General features: G+C 42.4%; 1 protein-coding gene across 1 annotated transcript in view; it reads left to right on the top strand.

Annotated features, from left to right (window-relative positions):
- Window positions 1-20002, top strand: part of LOC124777569 (ubiquitin carboxyl-terminal hydrolase 22) — a 137384-nt gene that overhangs the window by 97631 nt on the left and 19751 nt on the right. The window contains exon 7 of the mRNA XM_047253025.1: window positions 18017-18180. Within this exon, the coding sequence (XP_047108981.1) occupies window positions 18017-18180 (164 nt within the window). The remainder of the gene's footprint in view (window positions 1-18016; window positions 18181-20002) is intronic.

Below are 20002 nucleotides of genomic sequence, written 5' to 3'. Positions count from 1 at the left end.
GCACATTCCGAAAGCTTCTATTCTCTTCTTATCCAAACTATTTATCGTCCATGTTTCACTTCCATACATCGTTACATTCCATACAAATACTTTCAGGAAGGACTTCCTGACACTTAAACCTATACTCAATGTTAACAAATTTCTCTTCTTCAGAAGCACTTTTCTTGTCATTGCCGGTCTACATTTTATATCCTCTCTACTTCGACCATCATCAGTTATTTTGCTCCCCAAATAGCAAAACTCCTTTACTGCTTTAAGTGTCTCATATCCTAATCTAATTCCCTCAGCATCACCCGACTTAATTAGACTACATTCCATTATCCTCGTTTTGCTTTGATTGATGTTCATCGTATACCCGCCTTTCAAGACACTGTCCATTCCGTTCAACTGCTCTTCCAAGACCTTTGCTATCTCTGACAGAATTACAATGTCATCGGCAAACTTCAAAGTTTTTATTTCTTCTCCATGGATTTTAATACCTACTCCGAACTTTTCTTTTGTTTCCTTTACTTCTTGCTCAATATACAGATTGAATAACATCGGGGAGATGCTACAACCCTGTCTCACTCCCTTCCCAACCACTGCTTCCCTTTCATGCCCCTAGACTCTTATAACTGCCATCTGGTTTCTGTACAAATTGTAAATAGCCTTTTGCTCCCTGTATTTTACCCCTGCCACCTTTAGAATTTGAAAGAGAGTATTCCAGTCAACAATGTCAAAAGCTTTCTCTAAGTCTACAAATGCTAGAAACGTAGGTTTGCCTTTCCTTAATCTATTTTCTAAAATAAGTCGTAGGGTCAGTATTGTCTCACGTGTTCCAATATTTCTATGGAATACAGAAGCTAATAGGTAAAGAATAATTGCGTAAAACACTATTCCCGTGGATGTTTTTTTATTATCATTTGATTTCTTTGCTAACACTGTTAGGCACAGCATTGGGTACAAAACAGGATGAATCACTATACTTTTGATTGCCAGTGTAGCTTGGTTGCAAGCCAAAAATAACAAATACTTATATTCCACCACACATCGATTACAGCATGAAATAAATTAATTTTAAAAAAGCACTAAATCCCATAGTCTATATTTCACAAATGAAATGAAAACTCAGTGAAATCTTTCTAGTTGTAGTAAAGACTAGTAAAATTTATGTATCATAAGTGGTGCTAAACAATCAATAGATCATACAAGAAATGGTCTAAGACAATGGTAAATAGTAACCTAAGTGTAATAGTATGTTTGCTGACACTACTTGATTCCCTATGTCACTTACCATGCCACACAACATGGTATGTAACAAAAAATATCACACAGATTGGAGACATTATTTCAGAAAAAAGTAGGAAGGCCAATCTTTTTAAAATATTCTGTTATTCCTTGATGAATGAATTTCTTACTGAAATAAGAAATTCATTCCATCACGGCACTGCAGCCTGGAACATTTTAATAAGTGTGACATTTCCTAAAAAAGGTTACATTTTGCAGTCACACATAGTAATACTGACATATTTGTTACCACCAACACCACCATCACCACCACCACCACCACCACCTACTCCATCCTCCTATATATTACTTCTAAATCTCCCAGTTACTGCACCACCACCCATCCACAGGTCACTCTCTTTCCCATTTCAGTCTCATTCCTGCCCCGCCCTTGCCCCCACTCGAGCACCGTATCACACTTTGACACTCCACATCTGACGCTCACCTCCCCCCTCTTGCCGCTCACCTCCCCCCTCTTGCCGCTCACCTCCCCCCTCTTGCCGCTCACCTCCCCCCTCTTGCCGCTCACCTCCCCCCTCTTGCCGCTCACCTCCCCCCTCTTGCCGCTCACCTCCCCCCTCTTGCCGCTCACCTCCCCCCTCTTGCCGCTCACCTCCCCCCTCTTGCCGCTCACCTCCCCCCTCTTGCCGCTCACCTCCCCCCTCTTGCCGCTCACCTCCCCCCTCTTGCCGCTCACCTCCCCCCTCTTGCCGCTCACCTCCCCCTCTTGCCGCTCACCTCCCCCCTCTTGCCGCTCACCTCCCCCCTCTTGCCGCTCACCTCCCCCCTCTTGCCGCTCACCTCCCCCCTCTTGCCGCTCACCTCCCCCCTCTTGCCGCTCACCTCCCCCCTCTTGCCGCTCACCTCCCCCCTCTTGCCGCTCACCTCCCCCCTCTTGCCGCTCACCTCCCCCCTCTTGCCGCTCACCTCCCCCCTCTTGCCGCTCACCCCCCCCTCTTGCCGCTCACCCCCCCCCTCTTGCCGCTCACCCCCCCCTCTTGCCGCTCACCCCCCCCTCTTGCCGCTCACCCCCCCCTCTTGCCGCTCACCCCCCCCTCTTGCCGCTCACCCCCCCCTCTTGCCGCTCACCTCCCCCCTCTTGCCGCTCACCTCCCCCCTCTCGCCGCTCACCTCCCCCCCACTTGCCGCTCACCTCCCCCCCACTTGCCGCTCACCTCCCCCCCACTTGCCGCTCACCTCCCCCCCACTTGCCGCTCACCTCCCCCCACTTGCCGCTCACCTCCCCCCCACTTGCCGCTCACCTCCCCCCCCCCACTTGCCGCTCACCTCCCCCCCCCACTTGCCGCTCACCTCCCCCCCCCACTTGCCGCTCACCTCCCCCCCCACTTGCCGCTCACCTCCCCCCCCCCACTTGCCGCTCACCTCCCCCCCCCCACTTGCCGCTCACCTCCCCCCCCCACTTGCCGCTCACCTCCCCCCCCACTTGCCGCTCACCTCCCCCCCTCTTGCCGCTCACCTCCCCCCCTCTTGCCGCTCACCTCCCCCCCTCTTGCCGCTCACCTCCCCCCCACTTGCCGCTCACCTCCCCCCCCCCACTTGCCGCTCATCTCCCCCCCTCTTGCCACTCACCCCCCCCCTCTTGCCGCTCACGTCGCCCCCTCTTGCCGCTCACCACCCCCCTCTTGCCACTCACCTCCCACTCACCACCACCCCCCTCTTGCCGCTCACCTCCCCCCCCTCTTGCCGCTCACCTCCCCCCTCTTGCCTCTTACCTACCCCCCCTTGCCGCTTACCACTTCCTCGTACTGTGGAACGACTTCCTACTGCCGCGGGCCAACTCCCTGATGCCGAAGGCCACCTCACTAATTCCTGTGGGCCACCCCTCATCTCCGGCCCTCCCCCCACCATTCGACGTCGACCCTCACACCACCCGCTGCGGCCACACCACACCTGCCGCAGTACCACCCCCACACGCCGCGGATCCCCTCCCTCCCCCCACCCGCCGCAGAACCTCCCCACACCCGCTGCGGATCCCCCCCCCCCCCCCCCGTACACCCACCGCGGAACCCGCCCCCCCCCCTCCTGCCACAGAAAACCCCCCACGCCCGCCGCGGAAGCCCCCCACGCCCGCCGCGGAAGCCCCCCACGCCCGCCGCGGATCCCGCCGCGGAAGCCCCCCCACACCCCCCGCGGAAGCCCCCCCACACCCGCCGCCGAAGCCCCCCCACCACCAGCCGCGTGACCCCCCCACCACTGGTGAAACCCCAAATCACACGTACCGCAGAACACACCCCACCCACCGCGGAAAATTCCCCACTCGCTGCTAGCCCCCCTTCCTGCCGCGGGATCACCGCCTCTCCAGCCGTGAGCCTGCCCCCCCCCCCCTCCCACCGTAGCAATGCACTCCCCTCCAGCAGCGGCAATGCCGCCCCCCTCCAGCTGCGGCAATGCTCCCCTCCAGCTGCAGACCCATTCCTCAACTAGCCGCATACCCGCACCCCCACCCTCCCCGGAGCGGACCCGTACTCCCACCCCCTACCAGGGACCCGATCGCCCACCCTCTGCCGTGGCACTGCACTCACAACTCCTCTGCGCCCACCCCCCTGCCGCGGCCCCCGTGCGCTCAACCCCTGCTGCGGCACTGCACTCACACTCCCTCTGTGCCCACTCCCCTGCAGTCTCCCCCGCCCCCTCCCCCTCCCTCGTGCCTCGCGCCCTCTCTCCTCGCCCACTCTCTCCTCGCCCACTCTCTCCTCGCCCACCAACCTCCTGCCTCGCGCAGCCCTGTATGTGCCTCTCACCCCACCCATCCCCCTCACTCACCTCTGTTCGCTTGCCTCGGGCACCCTCTTCGCCCCGCCCCACCTCGCTTCACAAAACTTTATGCTTCGTCTGGGCCTGTTGACTGCTAGTGACTGGAAACATGTTGCCTGCCTGGACATGTCTCGTTTCAAATTTTATCCAGTGGGTGGACATGTATGGGTACGGAGACAAGCTCATGAGTCCATGGACCCTGCATTTCAGCAGGGGAACGTTCAAACTGGTGGATGCTCCTTAATGGTGTTTGGCATATGCAGTTGGAGTGATATGGGATCCCTGAAAAGTCTAGATGTGACTGTGACAGATGACACATGTGTAAGCATCCTGTCTGACTACCTGCATCCATTCATGTCCATTGTGCATTCTGATGGACTTGGGCAATTCCAGCACAGAAAGTGATACCCTACACGTCCATAATTGCTACAGAATGGCCCCAGGAACACTTGTGTTGGCCACGAGACTCCCCAGACCCGAACATGATTGAGCATTATCTGAGATGCCTTGCAACGCGCTGTTGAGGCGAGATCTCAAACCCCCCCCCCAATACTCTTACAGATTTATGGACAGCCTTGCAGGATTCATGGTCTCAATTCCCTCCAGCACTTCTTCAGATATTAGTAGAGTCCATGCCACATAGTGTTGCAACACTTGTGTGTGCTCATGGGTCTCTACACAATATTAGGCAGAGGTGCCAGTTTCTTTGGCTCTTCAGTGTATAAACAGGGTGAGGCAGCTATTTCATAACACCCCTTGTATATCCCCAACCATAATAGATACAAAGATGCCGTTTGGACAGTGAATTGCAGTGACAGGGGCTACTTGAATACGTCACATTTCATGCTTGTGCTATTTTTTATTACAGAGATATGAGGCCATAATGGAGCTCTCTGTTAAATTTTAGTTTAACATGATGGGCTTAAAAACACGGTTTCAAATTTGTGTATATCATAATATTTAGGCAAATAGTTTTTGAGACACAGATATGTTCTCGTATCGTGTTCATCCTTCGAAGTGGCGTTGTCCAATGCGATTTTTTCTGTTGTGTAGACTACATGGTAAACGTCACGAGTCCATCGTTCCACAAACACGCTCATTTACCCGACAATAGTAATTCATACTGTGATATTTTGCACAGAAATGAACTTATGATGTCATGCAAATATTATTCAGTTATTTGACATCTGTAGTACCAAAATAGTAGACAACATACAGTATTAAAATACTAAAAGATGTTAATGCATTTTAAGTAACAGAACTACAAATGTAAATAAGGAGGCCCTTATTGGTCACAATTATGTCGTACATATTTGTTTTTTTATTTGAAAATATTTACTATTGATCACAATATGAAGTAAGTACACACAAAGATGCAAAATACATACTGTAAATGATACAAAACTTAACTGAAGCAAAATGCTTCCGCTCTGCTGCAATGCACATTTGTAGTTGCCGTTCGAATGATTCGTGAATGGCTGCGAGGGTGTCATGTGAGATGTCAGCTCACACTTCCGTGATACGTTGCTTCATATTGTCTGATGATGTTGTTTATTTGAGCATACACTTTGTTTGATTGCTCCCTACAGAAAAAATCAAGAGGGGTCAAATCAGGGAACTTTTCATTTAACAGCCCTATAGCCACACGGGAAGAGTGAGCAGGACAGCCATCATGTTGGAACCACATCCACTGACGCGTAGTTAGTGGTACCTCTTGCAGCAAAATGGGCACTATGTTTCACAGGAACTGTGCATAGTTATTGCCATTTAGTATACCCGGTGTGACGTACCTCCCCACAATGACATTTCTGACAATTCTGCATCACACGTTAATACTCCACAGTTGTCAGTGCTGTACCTGTCAAAGTCAATGAGGGTTCTCTATTGAACAGTAATGCATATTATGCAAATTCAAATTACTGTGTTGGTGAAAGTTGCTTCATCAGTAAAAAGCACCCATTGAAAAAACATTGTATCATCTTGTAGGCGCTGCAGAGCAAACCGGCAAAAGTCGTGGCACCGTTCGAAATCCATACCGGAGAGTGCTTGATGTAATGAGAGCTGAAACGGGTGAAATCTATGCTGGTGCAATATGCATAGAACACTTCTCTGACTTATACCCCATTCTGAGGCAATACGTCGTGATGAAACAGTAGGGTCGTTATGTGCCAACACTAGGACGCCCTCTTCATTTACCTAACCAGTTGCAGTTTTCTGGACCAGTTGCAGTTTTCTGCCTTGTCCTCTGTATGGCATTCCATGATCCCGATTCAAGTAGTTTCTTGGAAATATGTGCAAGAAGCTGGTGCGTAGGACACTAACGATCGGGATACAGCCCACCATATCGCTTTATTGCTCTAACGGCATTTCTTCTGCTTTCACCATACACTAGAAGCATATCTAACTTTTCTTTGTTGGTGTACATGTCTGCTCCAAGAAACTGTGACAGAAATGCAATGTCTCAATACCCTAGCAGCACATTTATACCCTTCTCTCCAGCTACTTCGTGCGTCACCTTGCGACATTATCGAGAAGCAGGAAAACAACGCCTTCCCTGTTAAGTTCATCAGTGGTTAACAGGAAAGGTCGCATTGCATAATGCTGCTTCGAAGGACGAATACGATATGGGAACATATCTGTGTCTCAAAAACTATTTGCCTAAATATTATGATGCACACATATTTGAAACCGTCTTTTTAAGCCCCTCATGTTACGCTAAAATTTAAACATGAAATGTGATGTATTCAAGTAGCCCCTGTCCCTGCAATTCACTGTGCAAATGGCATCTTTCTATCTATTACGGTTGGGGAGATACGAGGGATGTTATGACTTTGCAGCCTCACCCTGTATAATTAACATCTTCAGATTGGAGTGAGTGTTCACAGCTAGTGATTGGTCAAAATCTATTAGGTAAAAGTAAACATCCAGGAGTTAAACTATCTTTATTGGAAAACTCCAGATTGGTTACATTCAGCTGAACAATTTTAACTGATTACCTGTTGTGAAGAACACTCAGTCTGAAAACACTCATTATATATTTGATTTGTACCAGTAATCAGTCATGTATGTCATACAACAGATGCAGTAATTTTCTTATTTCTACATTATACCCAATTAAAGAGCATATTTGAATGTGTTAGCATGGTCCGACAGTTCTTTTGCTTCATCTCTTCTCATAAACACACTGTGTCGTTTCTTTGTTTGTCAGTCCACTGTTTTCCAGTGGTCTTTTAGCTTTCTCTGCATTCTGTGTTTGCATCTAGGATTCCAAAGGCTTTGTGTTCTCTGATGGAGTTTTCTGTGGCATTCATTGCTCGTAAGTCTTGCTTAATTTCTACTATCAATGTGATTTTTTTCTTTTCTCAATTTATTATATGAAGTAAGTTTTTAGTTGATCTAGTGTTGCACATTCTGCAGGCATGACTGTAGAATTTAAAGTGTCTTCTGCGTATTCCATCTGTGTACTTGTCAACTTCTGTGGATAGATTTGTGGTTTTTCTTTAATCCATATAAGATTTATATTAAAAGAGACCATGACTTTTTCTGAAAATTTTTCATTCTCTCTTTCCATTTCCGTCAAGTTTTGAGTGGCCTCCCTGGTATGTAATTTCTGAGGTATATAATACTTCTAGCAAAACAACTGTCTTAATGACAAAGTTTCATCTTATATGTGATATTATACATTTATTGTATGGATCCCATGGGCTTCGGATGTTGTTTTTCTGGAATGCCTGCTCTGTCTCTGTCTCTCTCTCTAAGTCTGCATTTGTCATCAGCAAGTGTTTCATTGTGAACTGTTTTTGAGGTTGATTTTTGTATCTTTGGGAAGGTTTCCCATTGTTTTTCAAATGCATGATGTCCATTCCAGCAATTCATTGCTTTGATTCACTCATTGACAGCTTCATCACAGGTTGTATTCCATCATCTATGACCGAGCGAGGTGGTGCTGTGGCTAGCACACTGGACTCGCATTCATGAGGACGACAGTTCAATCCCGCGTCCGGCCATCCTGATTTGGGTTTTCCGTGATTTCCCTAAATCGTTCCAGGCAAATGACGGGATGGTTCCTTTCAAAGGGCACGGCCGACTTCCTTCCCCGTCCTTCCCTAACCCGATGAGACTGCTGACCTCCCTGTTTGGTCTCTTCCCCCAAACAACCCAACCCATCATCTGTTTTTTTCATGTGTAATTGGCCTAACTTTGCGGCTGATGTCTGTAATGTGTTTCGGAGGTTTGGCCACTCCTTGGAATCTTTTTCTTGTAGATCATGAGTAAAATCCTTAACATTCTTCTTCAGGCAATCTGTTGCCCATAGATCTGGATCTAATGGAAATCTAATTTTGATTTGTGTTAAACAGATATGCAAATTGACGATTCCTTTCCATACTTAGACATTTTGAATCTCATACATATTTTTGCTGAAACTGCCACATGATCAATCTGGAATTCCCCTAATAATGGATTAATGGTTTAAGTGATTCCCAGATTTTTTTACAGGTTTCACAATCTGTATAGTCATAAGACAGCGCAAATGATGTTTAAAAGCTTATTAGACGTTCTGCATTTTTACCCATCTGATGATGTGCCATATGAAGTCTTATTGCTCATCTGTATTTCTTATTGATGCCAGCCCGTGCATTATAATGACCTAATAAGATTTTCAAAAAATGTTTGGAGAGCATGCTTATAGTTTCCTCTAGCGTTTCCCAAAAGCTTTCTGCTTTCTGAGGATGTAGAATTTTAGAATACATTTTATACTTGCAGACTGTGACATTTCTGGAGACTGAAAATCTCCTCTGTAGGAATCAACATTGGTTCTAAAAACTGTGGTCGTGTGGAACCCAGCTCCCTATGTTTGTCCATGAGACCCAGAAACCAATACATACTGGCATCCACATAGATACCATGTTTCTTGACTTCTGGGAGACATTTCATACAGTTCTGCCCTGCCACATGATGATTTCACAAACAGTGATCATATCGAAGAGTTTGTAGCAAACAAAACACAGCATTTCAGTCTGAATGGATAGATCTTCAGAAGTAAAAGAAACTAAGGGTGTGTTCCAAGAGAGTATTATAGGACTGTTAAGTTTCACAATATACAGAGTGAGTCACATAAGACACCCCCCCCCCTCCCCCCCGCTGGTTGTATGCTAAGGGACATGTACTTTGGTTTGTTATAAAGAGGCCCAACTCCTGTGTTGATTGAGATATTGAAGCAAGTATGATTTTTTAAATGGAATGATATGCTTTATCTAATGGCATCCGAAAGCGCTGGAAAAGATGAGCACAGTGATATAATTCTTGTCAATTTTTTGCTTCTGGCGCATCAGATGGAGCTTAGGAAAACTTTTTCAAATGTGTGTACATTTCTAGGTTTTTTGGAAACATCTACAGTCTTGGTAGCCAATTTTTCACTTAAACCCTCCCTTTTGTTGATTACTTGTTAAAGCTGAAACACTAATGATGGTCATTCATACGTGATACTGATAAACAGCCTTATTCACAAAAAGAAGAATAAATAAATAAATAAAAATAAACTAGTTTATTAACTTTCTTAGGTATAAATAATAATAATAATACCAGATTTTCTTTGCTTGTAGATGTCTGAATGCTTCCTAAAAGTAAAACACCTGCTGTTGGGCAGATGTGTCTTTAGTTACTACTTGAAATTGTAATTAAATGGAGTACACTTTAATTAAACTAAACATATTATTCAGAATGGCTGAGGACATGCCACCCACAAAATAAATACTTTTCTTAATGAAATGTACTTTCAAACTTTACTTAAGCATGTGCTCAAATTGTTTAACATCAACGGCAAGGCATATTTGAAATCGTCATTCGAGAGGTAGACAGACAGATGAAAGTACATTGGATGATACGCTGCTACATGCCGCAATGATTCTATGGCACCTAGCGTCTGGCATAGTTATGGCTTCATGATACACCAAATCTTTCAGTGCTCCCCTTAGAAAGATATCATAAGGAGTCAAATCAGGGGACCTGGCTGGCCATTGTACTGAAGCATTCCATCCAATACAGTGGTCAGTAAACTTTTAATTCAGTATTTGCATTGCAACACCACATGAACTGTCGCATATCAAGCGAGGTAGACACCACATGAACTGTCGCATATCAAGTGAGGTAGAATGTTTGTAAGAAAATGTGCGTAGGGTACTTGTATTTCCATGTAACACATCTGGGATGAAATAAGATCCCATAATGGAATATCCTATAATGCCACACTGTACCTGATGAAGCCATTGTGGGTTTTCAGGTGCTCTGTTGTGCATGCTACATAAATTTACAATATCATAGTTTGTAAACATTTCTTCATTGTAAAGAGTGTTGCCTCCCAGGCAATGCAGAGCAAACTGACCAAATTCTATATAACAGTCGAAATCACATCCTCAGAGTGCCTGATGTAATGACAGTTGATAAAGGTGGAATTTATCTCAATGCAAGATGCGAATGACACTCGTCTGATTCCACATTCCTTGGCAATATGTCTCTTTGCTACCTTGCGGACTGATAAGCATGCTTCCAGAGCAGCTTCTGCATGTGCTGTCCCGTTTGCAATCTTTGTCCTCGTCCTCTGTTTGACATTGAAGTTGCCTGTTCATACCAGTGACCCAATAATTTGGGCAGCTGGTTGGTGAGATGGACAGAGATGATCAGGATAGACATCCCTATACTGCTTTACCATTTTGACAATATCTCTTTGAAATTTGGCACGTAAAAGTAGCATGTCTAACTTCTCACTTGTGTTTATGTCTTCTTGCAAAGACTGTGTGTCATTAGCTTTTGGGTCATGTCAGCCATCTCAACAGTGGAATGTCAATTATGGCAATAAGAATGTAAGGACAACTTGACAGTCAATCCTCGAATAGAAAAAATCTCTGACCCAGCCAGGAATCGAACACGGACTCGTTTGGTTAGCAATCCACCTTCCAGACTGTATAGCTACAGAGACAGATGAAAGGATGTTGAAGCATAAATGACCTGCAGATAGAAATCACAGTTCCAGCTAGTTCTGCAGTGCAGACAAGAAAACAGTCAAAATACTTGATACGACATAGCCTGGCATGAGCAGTTTACAACGCAGTAGCCGATTTGGCATTCAGTTTCAGAATATTTCTCAGATTACTTTGAGAAGACTTTCAGTACCAAAATTAACAAGCATTATATCACTGTACTCGCTTTTCAAGTACTTTCAGATACCATTAAGAAAGTATTTCAGTCCATTTAAAGAAATTGTACTTGCTTCAGTATATTGATTGATAAAAAGAAATAAGACTCTTTATCACACACAAAAGCATGTGCCCCTTACCATACTGTCATTTGCCAAAAACTTCATTTTGATATCTGGAACCATTCACAGAATGAAAGAATAATATGTGTTACATACTCACCGTGTATATAAATGACCTAGTAGATAATGTTGGAGGTTCTGTCAGGCTTTTTGCAGGTGACTGTATTGCAGACAGAGAAGTTGCAATGCTAAAAAATTGTAGCGAAATGCAGGAGTACCTGCAGACAATAGACACTTGATGCAGGGAGTGGCAATTTAAACAAATTTAACATATTGTGAATACATGGACTGAAAGACCCTTTACTGTATGATAACATGATTGCAGAAGAATCACTAGCAGCAATTACTTCCATAAAATATGTAGGAGTATGCTTTTGGAGCCATCTGAAGTAGAAAGACCACATAAATTAACTGCGGGTAAGACAGATGCCAGACTGAGATTCATTGGAAGACTCCTCAAGAACTGTAGTCAATCAAAAAATGAAGTACCTTGTAAAACATTCGTTTGATCAATACTTGAATGTTGCTCATTAGTCTGTGATCTGTACCAGATAGGATTGATAGAGAAAACATAGAAGATCTTAAAGAGAGCATCACATTTCGTTACAGGTTCATCTAGCAAATGTGGATGCATCATGGAGGTGCTGAGTCAACTCCAGCAGTAGATGCTGCAAGAGAGGCATTTTGCATCACTGCGTAGTCTACTGTTTAAAGTTCTGAGCTCATATGTTCCTAGAAGAGTCAACCTGTGCATTGCTTCCTCCTACGTAAATTTCAGCAAAAGACCATGAAGATAAAATTAGACATATCCAAGTCCATATGGAGCCGCACCACCATTCATTCTACCTTCACACTGTACGCGACTGGAACAAGAAAAGGGGAAATGAAGTACACAAAGTACCCACCTTCACACCAAAAGGTGGCTTGTGGAGCATATATGTAGCTGTAGATGTGTTAGGCTCTTCTTAAGCCCTGTTTCATCCATCTATGTTATTTTCTTCATAGATAAGGCAACTCTCTTTTATCATCTGATTACAAATGCGTGAAACATGTTTCAGCTCTCCAAGCATATCGAATTGTCATGTTGGATTGACTTTGGGCTTTTCAGTTCCTTTGAGGTAGACAAAAACACTGTCCTCTTAAAACATGTTCTTCTCCTGAGCATAGCAGCCATAGAAAGAGGAATGTTGCATATCATGACAAAAACAGATCATTTTTGTGCTATAGAGAGGAAGCAGAATATAATATTAAGAGATCAAACAAAGTAAATGACAGTCTGGAGCTTGTGAAGTTAAATAGAATTTAGCAAAACACTGTGTAAGAGGGGAAAGCCCATAATTGGAGAGAGCTTTTGGTATCAAGAGAAGGGAGGGCTGAGGTGTAAAGATAGAAAGGGAAATACAAAGTAGTAAGGAAATTAGCGAATATCTATTAATAATGAAATATACTTTGAAAGAGAAGAAATTAGAGAACGACAGTGGTGCAAGGGGACAAATGCCACAAACAGCCAAAGAAACAGCATGTGTTTTAGCGAACATCATCATTCCACTAACGTCTGAAAGATATGGGTCTTAGAAACTTGTCACTGACTCATAGCAGGCTACCAATTGCTGGCAGGTGGTGCAACCCACAAACAGGGGGCCACATATCTCCTCCCTCTCTCATTATACACACCAGTGTTGTTTTAGGGTCAGCAAAATATAATAAATGTGCCACTGGTGGTTTACTGACTGTCAGTAAAGCAATATATTGATCCACCCACACCCCAGTTACTGTCTTTGCCTTGAGGAATGTTGCTGCAACTTGGCCAAAATCTACATTTACATGGATACTCTGCAAATCACACTTAAGTGCCTGGCAGACAGTTCATCAAACCACCTCCACAATAATTCTCCATTATTCCACTCTTGAAGAGCGGACAGAAAAAACGAACACCTATACATTTCCATGCAAACTGTGATTTTCCATATTTTATTATAATTAGCATTTCTTCCTATGTAGGCTGGTGTCAACAAAGTATTTTCACATTCAGAGGAGAAAGTTGGTGACTGAAATTTCATAAGAAGATCCCAATACAACAAGAAATGTCTTTGTTTTAAATATGTCCACCCATCCTGATTGAGGTGTTCCATTGTTTATCTGAACCACTGTGGGAAGTGGTTCCTATGCCTGGCATGGCCAGTGCATCACCCAGTATGTTCCAAGAGAACTAGTGTTCTTGCTATAGTGGGTGATTCACATTCATTCATTCCCTTTCCCTCAAGATTATGTTGTGTTGTGTTGTTTATCTACTGAATCTAGAATCTATTGTAGATGCCTGGAGCAAAAAAACATGCCCAGTAGTTGGAAGAAAGCATGGGTCACACCCATCTACAAGAAGGGTAGCAGAAGTAATCCACAATACTACCGCCCAGTGTACTTGACATCAGTTTGTTGTAGAATCTTAGAAAATGTTGAGTGTTTGAATTTAATGAGGTACCTTGAACAGAATGACCTCCTTCATGTTAACTAGCATGGATTCTGAACGTATCGAGCATGTGAGAACCGACTCACACTTTCCTCACATGACATACTGAAAACAGTGGATCAAGGCAGACATGTAGTTGAAATGTTTCTTGATTTCTGAAATGCATTTGATTCAGTACCACACACACAGACAATTGTAAAGGGTATCAAGCAAAATCTGACTGATTAAGGGTTTTTTTGGAAGGGAGGACACAGCAAGTTATCTTGTAGAGAGAGTCACTGACAAATGAAGTAAACTTCAGATATGCTCTAGGGGATCATTCCTGTTCATTTGTGTATTAATGACCTTGCGGGCAAACTATGATATCAGACTTCTTTCAAATTGTACCTGTAATGAAGTACCTTGGAATGATCACATGGCTCAGTCACAGATAAATACGGTGGCACATTGCTGTTAGCTGGCAGAATACTAGAGAAATACAATCAAGTCTACAAAGGAGACTTCATACAAAACTCGTGGTCACAGGATTTGTTTGTCACATGGGAATGTATCACAAAGATGCTGAAAAGCTGAATTGGCAGACTCTTGAAGATTACACAAACTATCCTGTGCAAACATACTTACAATTTTTTAGAATCAGCTAATGCAGGAATATAGTGCAACAGCCCACATATCGTTTCCATAGGAATTGCAAAGATAGAATTAGGCTAATTACAGCACTCAGAGAAACATTTTAGTAATCACTCTTCTTGTGCTCACTATGTGAATGTGACAGGAAAAAACTCTAACAACTGGTATGACAGGACATACTCTCAATCTTGCACTTCAGTGTTTCACAGAGCGTAGATGTAGATCTGCAGGTCATAAGCAAAAAATTATGGTCAAACTCCATATCTGCCATTGCCAGTATTTTGCTGTTTGAAACTTGGTTTCAAAATCTCTATCCTATCAGCATGTGAACAATGGAAAATCCAGGATGTAATATAAGAATATTACGAAAAGGGAAGTTGCTACTCATCATATAGCAGAGATGCTGAGTTGCACACATAGGTACAACAAAAAGACTCTCACAATTAAAGTTTTCGACAATTGACACTTTCGCCAACAATACACACATACACGTGCGCTCGTGCCCCCCCCCCCCCCCCCCAATTCACGCGCACATCCCCCCCCCCAACTCACGCGCACATCCCCCCCCCCCCCCCCCACACACACAAGTGTGTGTGTGTGTGTGTGTGTGTGTGTGTGTGTGTGTGTGTGTGTGCGCTCGCGTGTGTGTGTGTGTGTGTGTGTGTGTGGGTGCTCGCGCAGCTCTCACACATGACTGCAGTCTCAGGCAACTGAAACCATGTGGTTTCATGTGTATGTGTGTCTATTGTTGTTGTTGACGAAGGCATTAATCGCCGAAAGCTTTAATTGTGAGAGCCTTTTTGTCGTGCCTACCTGTGACTCAGCATCTCCGCTGTATGGTGGTTAGCAACTTTCCTTCTTATAATATTGTTACCTGTGTATGATTTATTTGAAACCTTTGAGTTTCAGCTAGTCTCCTCAAAGGATAAAAACATTATTCATTGTTTTTAAACCAAGTGTTGGGAATTATTAAATTGTTTTTGATGCCAAAACCTACCTGGTGGCTATCCCTTACATTCCTTTTTCGTCATGCATGTTCTCTCACACTATACTTTTACTTGTTAATAAAATAAGTAACCAAGTGATCAATGAGATTTTGATGATTTTGTTATATTGTACAGGTCCTAGGATGTTTTATGTAGCTGTCCAAACTTAAAAGAACCATTAAGTCTTAAATGCACCTTGATATCATACTGTGTGTGGTTTAAGGCATATTTTTACTTCCACTTTTTCATCCCTAAAGCTGAACAAGGTGACACAGACGCTCAGATGGTAAACACATTCAGGAGCTATGCAGTTCGAGTCCCTGTCCACCCATCCTGATTGACATGTTCCATTGTTTACCTGAACCACTGTGGGAAGTGGTTCCTGTGCCTGTCATGGCCAGTGCATCATCCAGTATGTTCCAAGAGAACTAGTGTTCGTGCTATAGTAGGTGATTTACATTCATTCATTCCCTTTCCCTCAAGGTTATGTTGTGTTGTGTCATTTCTCCTTGATGTCATGAAATTTTTTTCATATTAGTAGAATATGTTTCCTGATAGTATAAAACATATGAACAGTCACATCCAACAAATAGATTTGATGCCAGACTGTTTAGTATGGTGACTGATGTGCTGAGTATAAAGCAAATGTAAGTATGTTGACAATATGCAACTTAAAGTTAAATGCAAATTCTCACCCCCCCCCCCCCCCTAAAAACATTCAAAATATTGTTACCTGGTGATTAATTGGCTTATGGGACACATTTTGATAAGAACAAATTCTGATTGCAATAAAAAGTAGTAGTAATGCATTAAATTAGTCAGTGAAAGTATGAATTGGGAAAGTTCCCACTTTAAGCTATAAGCGACACTGAGTACTCAGTTTTATTGATAACAAATTACCATAAATTATTGCATAGGTTTTGTGAGCAGTCAAATGTTGTTTGCAGTTAAATGAGAAAGGCAACATAAGAGGTAAAGTTTTAATGTAAAATATAAGTAAATTGTAGCTGTAAGAAGTTGAGTATTGCTTCAGAATGAAATTTTCTCTGTCCAGCACAGTGTATGTTAAAACAAAACATCTTGCCTGTGTGGTACACACTCTTAAATACAAAGTAAAAGTCTCAATTTGGAAACAATTTATAAGCTCTACGTAAATAATTATTATCTTTTCTCCCAGGAATGGTAGCGCAACAAGCTGTACAGGGCATCTTTTATAGTGTTTGGAAGACCAGGAGAGAAGTACTGGCTAAATCAGCTCGAATTTGAGTCAAAATCTATTTTACTATTATAGTCTTTCACACAAAATGCCAATGTTTGGGCTTGAAATTGGGCATATTTTCTATCTGTTCAGACACTTCAGTTATTAATGGTTTACAAATCATTTGTCTTAGGACGGGCAAAATGTGTAGCTGATCAACAACAAGACTCAAGATAGTTTGGGATTCTTAATTTTGGGCTACATTGTTTAAGGGATTTTCTTTCTTTTAATATATGGTGGGAATTTTGTATTGGTTGATAAAATTATTCATCGGTAGATAATTAGAAAGGGAAGCTTCATGGATGAAACACACTCTCCAGTTTACTTGAACTGTGTACAATAATTTTTGGTGATGCTCCTAATAAAACCCACTAGAGTTGATAAATACTACTCAGTTTTACACACAGTTACTGGTTTCCACATTTGTGTGTTATTGTATTCATTCATACTCTCTCAATATATGAACCAGAACAATCAGTGTCTCTCTCAAAACACTATTCAGTATGACTTACTCTATACTCTTGGGTTCCAGACAGGCACAACAAAAAGACTGATATACATTGTAGCTTTTGGTCAAAGCCTTCTTCAGCAAAGAAAACACATGTGCATTCACACACACCCCACACACACATGATTGCTGCCACAGGCAGGTCCTGTTGGTGGTTGCATGTATGAATTTGTGTGCATTTTTTTGCTAAAGAAGGCTTTGGCCGAAAGCTGTAATGTGCAACAGTCTTTTCTTTTTGACAATACTGCATGAATAGTCATATTTCTCAAAAATGAAACCGTGGCATTTTTTGGAGAATCTGTCAAAATCAAATTCAGTTGTGATGGATACCAGTCAGAGAAATGGATCTACGGTTAAGTCAAGCTTAAACAGTTCTCAATATTTTTCATAGCTTTAAAAGATCGTGAAGATACTTGAATTTGTCACCCCTTTTGGAATCTCCTTTCAGTTTTAGTGTTGTGTACTGATTGTGCAAGTAAGTTAATCCTGTAGCATTTCTATCAGTTCTTCTTACACTTTTATAATCAATAAACAACAGGATGGTATGTCGCAGAGGGTATGTCATGTACCATTATTAACAACTCCCCTCAAAATTACTACCAGTAAGACTTAGGGAGTGTGGAGGCAGGTGTGTGTGTGTGTGTGTGTGTGTGTGTGTGTGTGTGTGTGATTTTTTTAGCATTATTGTTTGTGCATCATTTTGGCAGAGCATTCTTTTAAAATTAAAGTTAACCCTAGTGGTTTGTATTGGTACATGGTGCTGTTTTATTTTTTTATATGTTATTGTTGACATTATTTTTTTTTCTTTCAGCGATTTGAGCATTCCAGCCGTTTTCATAAAAAAATATCTACATTCATTGCTTTTCCGGAACATTTAGACATGACACCATTTATGTCACACCGTCGTAATCATAATCACAGCTGCAGTACAGGAACCAACAACAGTAACTGTCGGAATGTTTTGGGTGATAACAGGTAAGTTCCAACTAAACCACAGAAATATGGTACTGTCCATTGTTGTTTTGCTTTCTCTGTGTGTTTGAGACAAGTGAACTCTAGCTTCATACTGGGTATGATTTAAATGTAATGTGATCACTCCTGTGCTTGTCACTCAAATAAGGAAAACAAAAGAATTAAATACATGCGTGGAGTTAAGATAAAATTAAATATAACAGTATAATCTTATTATCTATATATTCTCTTTCCATCATTCCCATTACTACGGCAAGTTGCCTCCATTATATTGACATATATACTACGCTGATAGTGACTGTCTGCAATACTAATAAAAATGTTGAAATAATGCTCTTTGATGCAGTCACACAGCCAGAAAAATTTTGTTCACCTTAACTCCATCTACAAAAGCTGCTTTCAAAGACTATTGTCTTGATGAATATCTTTGTTGTATAGAATACAATCCGTAATGGCAAAATATTTCCTAACTGTTTTATGGTTCTCACATTTGCCATACAATGCAGGCTTTGTCAACTGATATTTGCATCCTTAATGTCTTTTTTTGAATGGGTCAGAGGTATATTTCTCTGCCTAACATTTTCATCTTTCAGCACTAAAAAAGTTGTCAGAGGCTGTAATGGTTCAGAAAACACTACCAAAGCTCAGCAAGCCGAACTGTTTATACATATCCATGTAACATTTGATTCTCAACAGCATCAACTGCCGCCCAAGGTCACGGACTCGTGCAGACGTGTTATGGAGCTTATAGTTGGGAAGAGTTGGTGTTCCTTACTTCATTTAGTATTAAGGCCTACTTGTCTAGTTTCATTCCTCCTCCTTTTCTATTAATGTTGTTTTTGTGCTTTTGAATTTCTATGGCCTCCTTGACATCCTAGCATAATAATGATTGAATCTTAGTAAAACCATAGTATCAGAGAAATTAAATTGGTGATTCCATGGCCGAAGTGCATGATCTGCTTCTGTCAATTTATCTGTGTCTCGCAGATGACAATGCTTAAATCAGGTATCTGTTCATATGAGTGGGCTGTATGTAGATTTTGTGCCCTAAACTGCTGTCGGGTTTTCTAAGTACCTGTACATCCAGAAATGAGATTTCCCCAAGTTTCTCTTTTACCATTGTGAACTTTATATTAGCATTAATACAATTCAGGAAGTCTAGAAATTCTCAGAGTTGTTTTTCTTCGTGACTCTGTACAATGAAAGTTTCATCAGCATGCCAAAACCAATATGAAGGTTTTTTTCTTCGCTGTCTGGAGGGCTGTTTCTTCAAATGTTTCTTTATAAAGATTCAGGACAACTGCACTGAATGGATTCCACAAAACCACGCCATCAGTTTTCTCATAGAATTTGTGGTCCTATTGAAAGTAAGATAATGTGAGACAAGGTTTATAGACATCTGCCATATCTTGCTTATATTATGTACTGGGGTAGTATTCTTTTGTTGTTTCCACTAAAGTATTGCCTTTATATCCTGGAAGAATTAGACTGTCTTTGTAAGAATTCAAATATCAGAGAGCTTTCATCTCACCTTTTATTAAGTTACTGCTAGGTGGTTCACTCCTAAGCAATACCCTCATTGATTTCATGCATATTTTGTCAGCAGCTGGTTTAGGTAAAAAACTGATTTTAGCTTCGATATCACCAACAGTGTCTTCTATTGGTATTCTAGAAGGTGCAAAATTAGGGCACATATTCTACAGAAAACCCTCTCACATACTATCACAAATATTCCAATCACCATCAAAATCAGAAAAGAGGAATGATAAAAAAATTAATGAACCAGGCTAAAAAATATCTATGTATTGCAGTACTTTGAGGACAA

The sequence above is a fragment of the Schistocerca piceifrons genome, chromosome 2 (assembly GCF_021461385.2).
Source record: "Schistocerca piceifrons isolate TAMUIC-IGC-003096 chromosome 2, iqSchPice1.1, whole genome shotgun sequence".
In the NCBI taxonomy this organism is placed as follows: Eukaryota; Metazoa; Arthropoda; class Insecta; order Orthoptera; family Acrididae; genus Schistocerca; species Schistocerca piceifrons.
Note: the sequence above shows the minus strand (reverse complement) of the source record. Positions and strands in the feature narration are given on the sequence as shown.